At 38.6% G+C, this 16,290-nt stretch overlaps 1 protein-coding gene across 2 annotated transcripts in view; it reads left to right on the top strand.

Moving 5' to 3' along the window:
- Positions 1-16,290, top strand: part of LOC122560076 (cadherin-4-like) — a 673,208-nt gene that overhangs the window by 418,320 nt on the left and 238,598 nt on the right. For both annotated transcript variants that reach the window (XM_043710292.2, XM_043710293.2), the window contains one exon: positions 4,599-4,772. In XM_043710292.2, the coding sequence (XP_043566227.1) occupies positions 4,599-4,772 (174 nt within the window). The remainder of the gene's footprint in view (positions 1-4,598; positions 4,773-16,290) is intronic.

Below are 16,290 nucleotides of genomic sequence, written 5' to 3'. Positions count from 1 at the left end.
CCCTGTGACCTTCTCCATAGAGACCAGAACACACTTAAGGATAGTCCTCAAGCAGTTGAGTTATTATTACAACCATTGCCTTTACTTTGCCCCAGGAACATCACAATAACCCCTCCCGTCTACAAAGACCCTCTCTTCAATTTGAATGTTCACTGTGAGTGAGGAGTTGCATTCTACACTGGAAAAGGGTAAAATGGTGACATAAGTTTAAAAAGATCCACCACCAACGTCTCCTCCCTGACGTTCATCAACTCTTGCCAATGCACCCGAACCCACCCCAACTTGTGCTTGACTATCCCCAGTTTATGATCATGACACCTGTGTCAACATTGTTAATCCAAATGTTCCCTGAACAGAAACCATGCATGTACTGGGAGACCCACTCTCTACTGAAATCCAGGTCTAATTCAGTCAAGTTGGGCAACCCTGACCTATACAGGAAATCCAGGTACGATCTTTGTAAGGCCATCAGAGAAGCCAAGAAACAGTACGAAACTAAGTTTCAGATCCAGAATAACCACACTGATACCGGTCAGTTGAGGCAAGGCTTACCCAACATAACATGCTACAAAGTGAAGTTGAGCAGAATCATGGGTAATGGTACATGAACTCAATGCATTCTACACTGGCTTTGAAGAGGAGGTCAATGAAATTATGTCACCTATCCTAACAATCTCAAAGACAACTGTACCCGTGGTCACTGCCACAGAAGTTAGATCAGCCTTCTTGAGAGTGAATCCACAGAAAGTAACTGGACCAGATGGAGTCCCCTGGCTGTGCACTCAGATCCTGTGTGGACCAGTAGACAGACATGTACCTAGTACGATATGCAGTCCATACCTGCTTCAAGAAGACCACCAAATAAATATTATGTATCATGCCTCGATGACTACAGCTCAGTGACTCTGACCTCCTTAATTATGAAGAGGCTTTGAGAGGTCAGTCATGGGTCACATCAGCTCTAGCCTATCAAATTGCCTTGACTTGTTGCAATTTGTCTACTCATGCAACAGGTCAGTGGCAGATGCTGTCTATCTTGCCCTACACTCATCACTGGAACATCTAAACATCTGGAACATCAAGCTCCCACTTATTGACTACAGTTCTGCCTTCAACACTATAATTCCAAGAAATTCATCTCTAAACTCGAAAACCTAGGTCGCAGCTCCCCCCATGGCAACTGGATCCTTGACTTCTTGACCCATAGACTGCAATCAGTAAGAATAGGTGACAACACCTCCTCCACCATAATCCACAACACAGGTGCCCCACAAGGTTGCGTACTCAACCCCCTACTATACTCCTTACACATTCATGACAGTGTGGCCAAATTCCATCCCAACCTCTGTTAATAAGTTTGCTGACGACACCAACATTGTAGGTCAATCCCAACAACGATGAGACACAATACAGGAAAGTGGTTGAGTGCTTAGCTGCATACTATAAAGGCATCAGTCTCTCCACCAATGTCAGCAAAAAGAAGGAGCTGGTCATTGACTTCAAGAAAAGGAGTGGAGGTCACAGTCCTGTCTGTATCAACAGTGCTGAGGTGGAAATGAGTGAGCGCCAAGTTCCTAGGAATGGTGCTCACCAACAATTTGTCCTGGTCGATCCATGTTGACATGATGGTCAATTAGCACAACAATGCTTCTACTTCTTGAGGAGGCTAAGAAAATACAGCATGTCCACAAACACTCTTACCAATTTTTATAGATGCACCATAGAAAGCATCCTATCTGGATGCATCACAACATAGTATAGCAACTACTCTTCTCAAGACTGCAAGAAAGTACAGAGAGTCGTGAATGTAGCCCATCCACCACGCAAACCAGCCTTCCATCCATTGACTCCATCTGTACGCCCTGCTGCCTTGGGAAAGCAATATAATCAAAAGCCCTTCCCACCAATGTTATGCTCTTTTCCATCCACTTATAAACAGCAGAAGATATACAAATTTTAAAGCATGCTCCAACAGATTCAAGAACAGCGTTTTCCACACTGTTATTATACTTTTGAACAGACCTCTCAAATGTTAATGTTGATCTCTTGCTCTCTGCACCTTCTCTGCATCTGTAACACTGTATTCTGCACTCTATTCTGGTACCCTGGTGCACTTTGTACAGCACAATCTGACTGTAGAGCATGCAAAACAACACTTTTCACTGTATCTTGGTACATGTGACAACAAATCTCAATCTCAAACTCAAACATTGAGAACTTTGCTGTTATGCAAGAATCCTGTATATAGTCATCCACATATTAGGAACCAAAACAGCCCAGATCTATCCATATACCCAACCTGACCCATAGCCCTCCCGTAATCAAAGCCACCCACCTGCTCCTTTATCTAAAGACCACTCTTGTTCCCCATGAGTGCATCTATTTCCCATCTGGAAATTCCTACCCAACATATCCCACTATCCTTATTTCTGTCATTATCCAAGCAGCTTCAGAATACCCTGAATTTTATTTCCAAAACCCCATTGTTGATATGACCAACCTTGTCGGTGAAACCTTTCTCACACAGTTGCACCATCCACATTAACATACAGCTCCTCCACCCTTGATGAATCTCGTTCCCCTGTGCAACATAGACTACTGATTCTGAATCTCAATTATTGCCTGGCATGGACGAATGCTTCCCAAAGAGTACAAAGCAATGGTGACTCATTCACATGGCAGAGAAGATGACTATCATACCTGCTCTCTGCTTTGCTGTGCACTCGTGGATCTGAGGCATGTATTGAAAGGGGAAACTTAATTCTGGCAATCTGGCCTTTTAATAAGAATGGATGAGATGCAAATGCATTTTCTTTTCTTCACTAATGGAATGTGGGCCTCACTGGCTATGCCAGCATTTATTGCCCAGCCCTAGTTGTCTTTGAGAAGTGGGGTTGAGTTGCTTTCTTGAATTCCACAGTCCACGTGCTGTAGGGAGATAGGGCTTCTCAATGCTTACTGTTGGAAACCTTGAACCACTTTTAAAATTCCAAGAATTTAATTTCCAAAAATTCATCCTACCACCAGGATTCTGAACTTTGGTCTCTCATGCAATTCCCTTGCCCAAAATTTGACTTGCTCAGGTCCTGGCCAGATGACTCTGCTTTCCGATCCCACAGCAACATGTTAGAAATGTTCAGTTTTAGAAATTAATAGAAGTTTAAACTGTCTACATGGTTCTAACATAAAATGTATCTGATAATCCAGGAAAGTTATTAACATTTCTACCTGGATACACGGTCCAGATCAGGTCACTGTGGTATGAATTTCTAAGATACCAATGATCCTTTGAAACGCAAGTCAGTTTTCAGCCATCTGAGAAGCAGAGAACAGGAGATAGAGGTAGCTAGTCCTTCACCTGAAGCAGAGAAATTACTGATATTATTCAATGTAAGAATGCAACTGGGAGCTTGTGTTCAAATTGAAGATTTTGAGTTTGAAAGGATTTGAAGGAGGTTTGTAAATTCACCTGGCTTGGGCTAGAGAGAAGGAAATTTGAGTGTGACCCTCGCTATGAAAGTCCATTCTAGGATTAAAGGTTTCCATGCTGGGTAGGAAGAAAAGAAGCAGGCCATCAGGAAAGGAGAATTGCTTTGGACCTAGTGAAGGCAAATGAAGTGTCTACTTAAAGGACAGTATAACATATAATCACAGCAGGAGATCTTTTGATTATGGTAAAAGACAAATGCAGTCCATGGGATGAATTGCATACAAAATAGTATTTAGACAATATTGCATTTAGTTAGTTTGTTACTGTGCAAGACTACAGACTTGAAAATTTGTGAGATTCTTTCAGTCAGGTCATTAGAAATTGATATATCTTTTTTACAATATGTGAAGATCATGACTGCTTTGATGGACTAAAATCCTACCTTCAGACATATTGAAGAAAACTTTTGAAGAATCAGAGGCCTTGAGCATAATCCAAACTTTTCTAACTGTTTGAAATATAGATTTGCCTGAACTACAGTTATTTGTCTCTTGTTAGAAACTTGGAGAAGATTAATTACCTCAAAGTAAGTGTATCCCATATAAAAGGATGATAGATATAATCACAATAAGCAAATTACATGGGAATGAAGGTTACATTGTGGAGAAGCAGTTCACTAAACTCAGGCAGTGAAGATTAGCTTGGTCCAAATAATGCTTTATTTAGCACTGAATTGCACAGCTGGTGCAATATTTTGAGTTTTGATATGAATAAATGAAAAATAAATCCATTTTGAATTTGCTACTGCATGGAAGTAAACTGTGTTCTTGTTACTCTATTTTGAGTACCAAATTGGATCAGATCATGTAAAGGTTTCACAAGGTTTTAAAGAAAAGCTGCATTTTTTATAGGTATGGATATCTTATTTTCAATAGTACTTATTGGATGAATACAGTTATTCCAAAATCCAAGTTGATTGATATATGATAATCTTTGTGTTTTAGTTAAACAGTTGCAAATGAGTTGTCTCAAGTTGTTGAACTGGAACACTTTGATTTATGTTCATGTGCATGGATTTTCTTTGGGTTAGACTGACTATCAGAGGCTGTTTCAGCAAGCGATTTCCTGAAGGGATTTCTGAAGAGTTTGTCTTTTATTTCATGTGCAGAATGGAAGGAAAAATATGCCTCCTGAGTCTGAACAGCATCTTGATGATACACTGTTTCCATGGCGCCAACAGCAGAGCTCCAATGGGCTGAAACGACAGAAGAGAGATTGGGTCATTCCTCCAATTAATGTGCCAGAAAATTCCAGAGGGCCCTTCCCCCTCCAGCTGGTTCGGGTAAGCATTGGAAGAATAAGATTGAAGTATTTGTATGTATGCACATGATGTACACTAAATGTGGAGAAAAAAAATTCTAAACTCAAACAACAAAAATTAATAAATCTTGGATAAATGAAGTGTCTTAGAGAAGAGAACTGCTTTACATAAATATTGTATTTTGTTTGAGATGTCTTAATTGCATGCGCATCTAAAGTATCATCTGTATTGTAGGTTTGATTTTTTTGGCAAGTGCTTTAGATGTCTCTGCTAGTTACCTGAAGTTGAATCTATTTATTATATTCTGTTACATTAATGTTTGTTTGCCACAACTTATAATCAGGAAATATTAACTGTTTTTGGATCAAGGCAAATCTATATTAGCTCCTTGTGCTTGTTTCATGGTTCATAACTATTCAAGTGCATTTTATTTATACAGAAACAGTATTCTGCAGATACTGGAAATCTGAACTAAAAACTGTAAATACGAGAAATACTCAGCACTGCTGGAATCATCTGGAGAGAGAGGCATGGGTAACATTTCAAGTCAGTGATCTTTCATCAGAAATCATGAATTGGAGCCTGAAATGTTAACTCTACTCTCTCCACAGATGCCGCCAGGCATGCATCCTTTTTCCAGCATTTTCCAGCATTATGCTGCAATTATGTTTATTAATTTAATGTGGCTACAGTCATATAATAAAATTACATTGTGTCTTCATTTATGGAAAGGAGAGAAGAATGATCAAAGTTGACAGAGACTGATACTGAGGCTTCTGTGCAAAATAAATGGTGAAGAGAATATACGTTTGCTTTCTTTATTTAAAATTATTCTGAGAGAAAATTACAGCTTTGTGAAGAAAATATAGCGAAGCTTGTTCAATTTTTGCTTTGAGGATAAATATCTTATTTATAAAGAATTAACAATTTCCAGGACCAAGAGGCTAATCCAACAATGTCCATTTTTCAATATCTGCTGAAATGTTTCCATTTGAAATGTGTTCCGGAGAGTCACAATGGAGATGACTTCCTTGCCTTCGCATCTGATTGTTTCCCAACCTGTTCAGAAGCACATAATCTCTACTCACCACCTTCTGTCATGGCTTGATTTTGATGCAAAGGGTTCCTTTGTGGAGAATTGCTGATATGAGCCAACACCAAACTGGTCAATGGCACAAGATTCTAGAGATAAAAGAAATGACTTCAACCACTTGCTCTTTGTGGCATGTGTCTCTTTTGCCTTTTTTTTTGAAAGAACTATTTTAGTAGCACTTCTTAGTGTGCTTCGTAGTCTCTGCGATTCAAGGTTTGCAATGTCGTTCAATTGCACACCTAGAATGTGATGAAAAAGCAAATGGGAAAATCTGTCAAAAGAAGTATAAGTCTTTTTGATATAGATTATGAAATCCATTTGAATGTCCTAATTCAGTGTTTACCCTGCCCCACAAAATTAAGATTGCTCTGGTCAAGGTTACTAGTGTCATTCTTTATGACCACAATCAGTCGATTCTATTCAACCCTGACATCCACGGTGTTTGACTTGACAGTTGACTCTGCAACACTACTTGTACTTGATTCCATTTCAATACAACCAGCAAATCCCAACAAAATAGCTTTTTCTGTCTCTGCATATGGTCATCCAATGTTCTGCTACTTTTCTTCATTTATGTTTTGTCCCCAGTAACACTGGCTCGTAACAGATTCAGTTCTAAATGTGTACTGTGGTACATTAACTGATAACTTTTAAATAGATTTATGGATTGCACAAAGCTGATGCAATGTCTCTCACAAGATTTCACTGTAACCAATAAAATATCATCATGGACGAGACATTACCCTAATAAGTGACTAACACTCCAACTACAGAAAATGATCTCCCATTAACCAATTAACATAACTGGAAATACTTGACAACTTGATTTGACATTATGCTACATTCTGAGCAGTCTGCTAGCTTTGTGGTTCAAGTCCTTCTGGCATTTCATTGAGCTACCTTTTGGCTTGTATGACAGGGTAAAACTTCGATTATCCTTTGAAAGTCCCTTCACTCAACCTTCTAAGTATCTTCAAATTGACTTCCAGCCATGAGACCAACCCTGGAAATTCCCTGTCCTTTAATCTTCAAAGTGACCAATTGTTCTCTTGGTCCTTTTAAGCAGCACACCAACTTTTACAAGTCTCTCACAGTTTTACCTATACTGCTGCATCCTCCAGCACCATCCCTCTTCAGGTCTCTGAGTCTAAATGAGTTTGCATCCAGAAAGAACAGCCAGACCCTCTTTTATGTCAAGATGTAAAACCGGGATTTTTTGTAAGTGTTAACCTGGACCTTTTTCTCCATGACAACTAATCACATGGGACTGTCGTTTGGCAGAGTTTGGGATTATCACCATATTCCTCCTCAAGAGACTGTCATATCTCAACATAAAGGAAACATTGAAAAATATAATAATCTTATAGATTCTTGTATTTGTAACAGGTAGCAATGACCAGCTCTCTCTCTGTGTCTCTCCATTGCTTCCAAGTTGTGATATTATCTGTCTGACATCTGTTTGTGCCTGAACCCAAGTCTCCACTAATTGTCCATTAGGAAAAATGAAGTGAATTCAACTGCTGTGAAAATCTCTCGATCTTTAACATGCCCCTCTCCTGTCACTTGTTCAAGTTGAACCAAACAATGTGCAATCTGTGTCCTATGCAATCCCACAATGAATTTCAGACTCTACACCCTCTCTGTAATCAGATTACTTTGAGCTGCTGCCTACTTTTGCCGTTGCATCTGTCCTGTCACTGCTGTGAAAACCCTCATCCCCTCCTCTCATAATAAATTACAGACTTTTTAAGGCATTTTGAATTCCATTCTTCACAAATTTGCACCCATACAAATCTCTGTCACCAAGTCCTAGTCATGCTTTTCCTAACCTTGTCGTCTTTTCATTTGGTTTCTTCCCAACATATTGAATTTAAAATCCTCATTCTCATGATTTTGCATCTTACCTCTGTTACCTGTCAAGTCTTTCAAAATTTAAATCCAGCCATGTCTTTTTATCTGTTAGTGCGATGGTCTTCACAGACCACTCAGACCCTACAACCCCCATCCTTATACCTCGATGTTTCTTCCACTCTACTTCTGCTGGAAAAGTCTCCAGCCACCTTAATGCGTTGCCTGGATCCCCTTCCTTATCCTCCATCTTTTCGCATCTCTTTTCTCTTTTAAAAACCTCAATTAAGTCTATCATTCTTGATAATGTTTTCAGAATCCTCTTTCATTTGCCTGCAATCCATTTTTGAGCAGTTTTGCATTGGAGAAGGCTGTTGACTGTGTGGTCTATACAGACCGCAGGTAGAAAATTTAACTCCTATTTTCTGTTGAAACTGTGAAATATGGTTGAGACTTTGCCATATTTTCTGGGCATCATTTGGTTTAATAATACTAAATGTACACAAGGTGTCTGTTTCTCTTCTAATCTAAGTTGTGCATTTTCTTTGCCAATTTTAGCAATTGTTTTAGTATAGCATACATGTATCAGTTAAAATGTGATGGCTGTATTAGCTCTATATGAAGCAGTAAACGCACTGACTATAAGAAACAAAATAGGAGTTGCATAGTAGGTTTGTTTTACATTGGAAGCAGAATGACAGGTTAACCTTTCAGATATAATTTTCCTCTGAACCAGTAGTAACTTTATAGAGCTTCTTTTCATCGGAACTGCCTATATGATAGCCTTTTGCTTGATGAAATATTTTAGCAATACCCATTCCTACCTTGAATAGGGAAAAGTAGGGAAGAAACAAATTGGGGCTTCAGTCGCCTAGAGAATTATTGAAAAGGAAACAAAGGAGATAGATAACAATAGGTGTTGAAAGTTTAAAAAAGAGCACAAAAAAATCGCAGAAAGAAAGTAGCAATGAAAAAGTGGAATATGAGTATATGAGGAAGTTATGTATGTTAATTCAGAAACTATGCCAAAAGTAGAAAATGCTTTGTTTCCCTGAATTAACTTATTGAATTATTTCCCTTTTTTCTTAATCATTATGTTAAGTTTATTACTTTTGCCCTAAGGATGCTGATGTGTACGAGAACCAGCTCCATAGACATAAGCCACTCACTATATTACTTTGCTCAAGAAAATCATTATTCCTATGTAAGCTCAATCAGTGAGTATTTCCAGGTAACCTTATGATCACTGCTAATCTCATCCATTGTTACATCAGACAATAATCCCAAGTGTACCAAAGTGGTGTTGCGTAGTGGTAGTGTCCCCCTCTGTGAACCAGAAGGCCCAGGTTCAAGTCCCACCTGCTCCATATGTGTGTACCATTGCCTCCAAACAGGGTAATTGAAAAATATACATTAAATCAAAGCAACCAAACGAGGGCTAGACAGATTTCTTTTCTTCACCTTTCTCCCTCTCCTCCTAAAAGCTGTTGTTCTTTTGTTCTACCTGGGGTCAATGGAGGTGACAGGGTGAGATATTTTTACTGAATTAGCATTTGTTCATACATAGGAAAAATCTAATGAAGGAGGAGATTGATGTACAACTTTATGGCATTAGAGGGTTGTACTCAATTACTTGCCAGGATTTGTGCAAATTTCACATACTTACCTAAAGCTGTTCATGTCCATCAGAAGACTAAATGAATAAAGAGTAATTTATTTGCTGATTTGTGGATCAGCCTAATGCCCATTGCAATCTACAATACACATTGTGTATGGTCTCTTGGGAGAATCCTGCTCAATGGGCCAGACAGCTTTTTCTCATTTAATTCTGCCTCAATTAGGAATCCTACAGTAAGCCTCAGTCATGTATTCATCAGTTGAATCATTCAAAAGTGAACTTTGTTTAATTCATGATTCAAGAGAATTTTGAAGGACATGGGCATGGATTATAGTGAAAAATAATCCCAAAAGTAGGTCGAGTTGAAGAAACTAGCCAAATTAAAATGGTTGAACAAACAATTGCTAAGTCTTTGGCAATCCTTCAAAACTAAGTATGACGTTCATTATTTAATATTATCCAATCAGATCATTACGATAAGCAACGACTACACTCCTCCTGTTTGGAGGAAATTGATAGAACTATATGGAGAAAATGTTTTGACTTCAAACAACTGCCTGCTGAAAGCTTTTATTTAAATTTAGCTACAGTATGGAAACAGGCCCTTCAGCCCAACAAGTCCAAACCAACCCTCTGAAGGAGTAGGTCCATCCAGACCCAGTCCCCTACCCTTTTTTCCCGCTGACTAAGGCACCTAATATTATGGGCAATTTAGCATGGCCAATTCACCTAACCTGCACTTCTTTGGATTGTGTGAGGAAACTGGGGCACCCGGAGAATGTATTTGTAACACTTCTAATTTTATTTCAGATTTCCAGCATTCGCAGTATTTTACTTACACTTTTCTTGAGATTGATTTCTGAAAGGTTCCTAATTAGGTTCTGTATAAATGCAATTTTAATTGAATTTTTATATTTTCCATGTTAATATGACGAATCAAAGTGAGAAACTAAAAGGGGGTTGTGTAGGGAGAAAGTGTCATTTTAATGCTTACCCTGATCCTAACTGCTGCAATGACTAAGCTGAAGGGAAGAGCTGAATGTGAGGAGTTTGACTAAAATTAATTGAGTAAGAATTGAAAAATTGTGATCAATGTGAGGAGTATGACTAAAATTAATTGATGTAATGAATCATGTAAATCCAAGATCAGGAGAATGCACCAGGCAAGATAATCCAAGTGAAGATTGTTGTTGAATGTGTTTAGAATCATAGAAACCTCTAGCACTGAAGGAAGCCTTTTTATGAAGCTACACCCACTGTCTTGACTAACAGCACAATGAACAATCAATAGACACAGACAACGAAACCATGAACAATTGAGCACAACACTTACAGCCAACTTTAAGTTATTTAGAAAAACTGGAAGGGTCATGGGCTCAAAACTCACCTTGGAGAATACCATGACAAAAACGAAGTCCAGCCTGAGAAAGATATATCTATCTGCATTCTTTATTTTCTGTTATTGAGTCAACCTTATATTCAAATTGTCATTCTCCTATTAATTCCATGTGCTCCAGCCTGTCAATAAGGCCCTGTGTGGCAATTTTTTGAATGCCTTCCAAAGTGTCCATATTTATGACATTTACAGCAACAGCATGAACTTCCCTGTTTCTTAAAGAAATCAGTCAAGTAAATCAGACACTATTTATATTTAACAAATGCATGCATGCTCTCCTTTCCGAATGGAAGTTTATTTTGTCACTGATGATTTCCAATAATCTTCACCATCAGTGATAGGTTGATTGGCCTGCAGGTTTGACTCTCCTTTTCTCTTGGATAGTGCTGAAGTAAAAGCAAATTTCTAGTCCTCCAACATTTCTCTTTAATTGAGTAAGATTTGAAAAATTGTGATCAATGTCGCTGTTTCTTTCAGTAACCTTGGATATATTCAATCTGGACCAAGTGATTCACCACTTTTCAATAATGATTTTTAAAAGGTCTTCTCCACCTATTATTACCTAGTGCATATCATCTCTCTCCTTTTCTATTGTATCCTTCATATTATTCGTTTCCAAAGTGAAGATAGATGCAAAGCACTCGTTTAATCCAAAGATGTGCAGGTAAGATGAATTGGCCATGCTAAAATTGCCCAGAGTATTAGGTGCATCAGTTTGGGGTAAATATAGGGTAGGATAGGGGAATGGGTCTGGGTGAGTTACTCTTCGGAGGGTTGGTATGGACTTGTTGGGTTGAAATACCTGTTTCCATACTATAGGGAATCTAATCTAATAATATTTCTGCCATGCCTCCGCCTTCTACACCTGGAATTAAGAGTCTAGTGATGACCATGAATCGATTGTTGATTGTGGTTCATTAATACTTTTTTAGGGAAGGGAAACTGCCATTCTTACCTAGTCTGACCTACATGTGACTCAATTTAGTTTGATTCTTAACTGCCTTCTGGGCCATTGAGGATGGGCAATAAATCACCTAGCCAGTGATGCCTTCATCCTATGAATTAGTTAAAAGAAAAGAAAATGGTAAACACCGGGCTTATAAAATTAGTGACAGGGCCCTGAGTAGTGTTGTAAAAAAGAAGGATCTAGAGGTTCAGAACATAATTCTTTGAAATTTGTGTCACAGGGAGACAGGTTTGTTAAGGTGTTTAGCATGCTTGCCTTCATTGCTCAAACCTTTCAATATTGGAATTGGGACATCTAGTTGAGGTTGTACAGAACATTGGTGAGCTCTGTTCTGGAGTATTGTGTGCAGTTCAGGTCACCCTATTACACGAAGGATTATTATTAAATAAACTAAAGTGGGTTCAGACAAATTTACTGGGAAGCTGCCGGGAATAGAGAGTTTGTGATGTAAAAATTGATTGGAAAGACTAAGGCTATTTAACTGGAACATAGGAAGTTGAGGTGGTGACCTTATTGAGGTTTATAAAATCATGAGAGGCATAGGTAGGGTGAATGCAAGGGTGGGGGAGTTCAAAACCAGGGAGCATACTTTAATATTTTAAAATTTTATATTTTAATATTTTGAAAAGGATATGAAGGGGCACAGAGAATGGTTCGTATTGGAATGAACTGCCAGAGAAAATACTATGTGCAGTTTCAGTTACAATGTTTAAAAGACATTTGGATAAGCTCATAAATAGGAAAGGTTTGGAGGGATACAGGCAAAATATGGGCAGGTGAAACTAGTTTAGTTTGGGAACATTGTCAGCGTGGACTGGTTGGACTGATAATCTGTTTCCATGCTGTATGACTCTATGAGGATTTCCCTTTGGGACCTTACTGGAATCAACCTTTTCACATGTAGACTGCTTAAGTTTAGATATTTATAAAATGCTTTACAATTCAGTTTAAAGATGTCTATTAATTCTTTCTTGTACCCTCTCTTTGTCTACCTCAATAGTTTTTTAAATTCCTACCTTGTTGGTTAGAAACTAAAGCTTAGTTCTAATAATTGTCAAGAGCATAATTTTTCTAATTTGTTTTAACTTTTGCATCCTTTGTTGTCCAAATTAGCTGCGTTTTTCCCTTGAAAGGACTATGCTGATGGCGTATCTAATATATCTCATCTAGGGGCCCTCCATTGTCTGTTACTTCTTTACCCTGCAATTGCCTTTTCCAACTTCTCTGTGCTAAATTCCTTATTAAATAACACATTTAACTCTTCACCAGTTGAGTAGTTTCACCTTGGAAATTTTTGATCTCTTTTTGTAATTATCTTAAACTGTATTATGTTGTGGACATGGTTAGCTAGATGTTCTCTCCTGTAACTCACTCCACTTGATGTGTTTCCCAGATCCAGATTCAAACTGCTTCCTCCCCTTCTGGATTGTGATGACAACATTGATTGAAAATGTTCTTCTGTACTGGAAACTTTTCTTTCGCCCTACCTTTCATATTATTCTTTTATTTCGCAGTCTACAATATTAGTGGAATGTTTGTTGCATTACCATGGTAAAACCTACAGAGGTGAAGGGCATTGGTTGATTAAGTACTTGAAAACACATAAAGGAGGATTTCTGGGGTTGGTAGAGAGAAAGCAGATATGTGTGATGTTGCGTTCTGCAAATAAATCTAGTATTGAGTAAAAACATTGACATGTTGATTCCTACTTCATTATCTGGTTCCAGAATTAACATTTATTAGAGTATTGTAAGACTCTTAATCACACTATTTTTGTTTACACTCTTTAAAATTTGCTGACAAATTTGCCCATCTATCCCCTCCCACCAGTTCTGAACTCTGTAAAATAAAATTCTCAACAATATAAAAGCTTGTGTTCTGTTCCTTGATTCCAGCCAGATAGATAGTCTTAGAACGATCCAGTGGATCCCTTCTATTCAAAACTGCAGTATCAGACTTCATTGATACTGCTACGGGCCCTCTTCACTTACCATTCCTGAATACTTGGTAACCAGGAATGTTTCATTCAAGAACTTGTTTGAGCTGAGTCCTGAGGTGGCAGAGGTGGATCGGGTTGAGAGTGGCAGAGGAGGTTCGACCACCAGATTAGAATACGGGTGTGGACATGTCCTGGGAGAGGCAACCTGAAACAGTTTGGGTCCAGGGGTAGGAAGGGCAGGGAGTTGGCAGGTCTGGAGCACAGGGCTATCGGATTGGCACAGGAGATTGAGGTCAGGGTCTGGAGGTGTTCCTGATCTGGGGAAGATGTAATTTAGAGTATGAGGTAAGCATGGATCTGTTGAATAGTTATTTGCGTGTAAGACAATGTATTTAACAATCTAAATTTTCCAGAGTAATTATTTCCTTAATTTCATCAGCATCTCCCAAATTGTTTGATTTTAATGGATGCTTTTAGAAGGTTCTGACCCATTGGCTCCATTGTGTCTGCTTTTGCTCTCATATTTCCAAGAAAATCACAACACAATGTGCTCTAGTAAATATGGATTTTAAAACTGCAGCAATCTCTTGGCATAATCTCTTTGATTGAAAGCAATATCTGCCGTTTTTTAGTGCACAGCCTAAAATAAAGTAAGTTAAACATGTAGTCTTTACACTCCATTAATGCAAATACATCATAATCCAATGTCACAATTTGAGCCTGAAATGTTATTGATGTAAGTACGAATTAACGAAGGAGGTGTTATTAATACTATTTTATTCAACCTGATGCCTACAACTTTTGGGATTTTTAAAAATTTTGCCATGGTTTATGTGTCCCTCTGTCTTGTTCTCATTCCTGCTCTTCTCTTACTACTTTTCCTTCCTTTCCAAATAGCAAATTAATGAAACCCACCATTAGTTAACCTCTCAGTGAGAACATTAGTCTGTGCTCTGGTCAAGTTTAACCTGCCTTTTTATACAGATGTAGTTTCTCTGAGAATTGGTTCCAATGCCCTCTCTCCTTTACCAACGTCCTGTACCTTCCTGTTTCTATATTCACGAACAGAAGGCACTAAGAATAATCCTGACATCATTACTTTTGAAGTCCTTTTAATATATTTCATAATAATGATTTTCTCTCTTAATTTGCCTAATGCTTACCCAATCCCTTATTTACTGCGCATCCCGGAACATATGTTAACTGCAATTTGCAGACTCCCACTGGCACTCTTGCTAGCTTCTCTTTGAGTTGCATAGCCCAGAGTGCTCTCAGCACTCTCTCCTCAAAGAGTTATCCAGGATATATGAATTGTCCTGGAGTTGTCCCTACCTTGGAACAGGATGCACATGTAACAGTCCAGAGTTTACTCAGAATGATTGCCAATCCAAGGGCATATATTTGTCTGAAACCATGGTAATAAAAAAACTTAACTATAAACTAGCACCTAAAACACAGAAACAGAAACCAATAAAATTTTACGAAACTGACCTCAAAGCTTTGCATGGAAATAGGTTAACCAAAGACATAGGGTTAAGGACAATCCAAAGGGATTTTATAAATACTTTAAAGACAAAAAGGTAACTAGGAAGAGAATAGGGCCCCTCAAACATAAGCAAGGCAGCCTGTGTGTGGAGCTGCAGGAGATGGGGGAGACACTAAACATGGAAGATATAGAATATAGGGAAATTGATGGTGACATCACGGAAAATGTCCATATTGCACAAGAGGAAGTGCTGGATGTCTTGAAACGCATAAAAGCAGATAAATCCCCAGGATCTGATCAGGTGTACTCGAGAACTCTGTGGGAAGCTAGGGAAGTGATTGTTGGGCCCCTTACAGAGATATTTGTATAATCTATAGTCACAGGTGAGGTGCCGGAAGACTGGAGGTTGGCTAACGTAGTGCCATTGTTTTAGAAGGGTGGTAAGGACAAGCCAGGGAACTATAGACCAGTGAGCCTGACATCAGTGGTGAGCAAGTTATGAGAAGAAATCTTGAGGGACAGGGTGAACATGTGTTTGGAAAGGCAAGGACTGATAAGGGATAGTCAACATGGCTTTGTGTGTGGGAAATCATGTCTCACAAATTTGATTGAGTTTTTTGAAGAAGAAACAAAGATGATTGATGAGGGCAGAGCAGTGGATGTGATCTATATGGACTTCCATAAGGCATTTGACAAGATTCCCCATGGGAGATTGGTTAGCAAGGTTAGATCTCATGGAATAAAAGGAGAAGTCATCATTTAATACAGAACTGGCTCAAAGGTTGAAGACAGAGAGCAGTTGTGGAGGGTTGTTTTTCAGACTGGAGGCCTGTGATCAGTGGAGTGCCACAATTATCGGTGCAGGGTCCACTACTTTTCATCATTTATATACATGATTGGATGTGAGCATAAGAGGTACAGTTAGTAAGTTTGCAGATGACACCAAAATTAGAGGTGTAGTGGATAACAAAGAAGGTTACCTCAGATTACAATGGGATCTTGCTCAGATGGGCCAAAGGGCTGAGAAGTGGCAGATGGTGATTAATTTCAATAAATGCGATGTGCTGCATTTTGGGAAAGCAAATCTTAACAGGACTTATACATTTAATGGTAAGGTCCTAGGGAGTGTTGTGGAACAAAGAAACTTTGGAGTGCAGGTTCATAGTCCCTTTAAATTTGAGTCGCAGGTAGA

The sequence above is a fragment of the Chiloscyllium plagiosum genome, unplaced genomic scaffold (assembly GCF_037043375.1).
Source record: "Chiloscyllium plagiosum isolate Xiang-an unplaced genomic scaffold, Cpla_swu_hap1 HiC_scaffold_15, whole genome shotgun sequence".
Classification (NCBI taxonomy): domain Eukaryota; kingdom Metazoa; phylum Chordata; class Chondrichthyes; order Orectolobiformes; family Hemiscylliidae; genus Chiloscyllium; species Chiloscyllium plagiosum.
The sequence above is the reverse complement of the archived record's forward strand: the minus strand, read 5'-3'. Positions and strand labels throughout refer to the sequence as shown.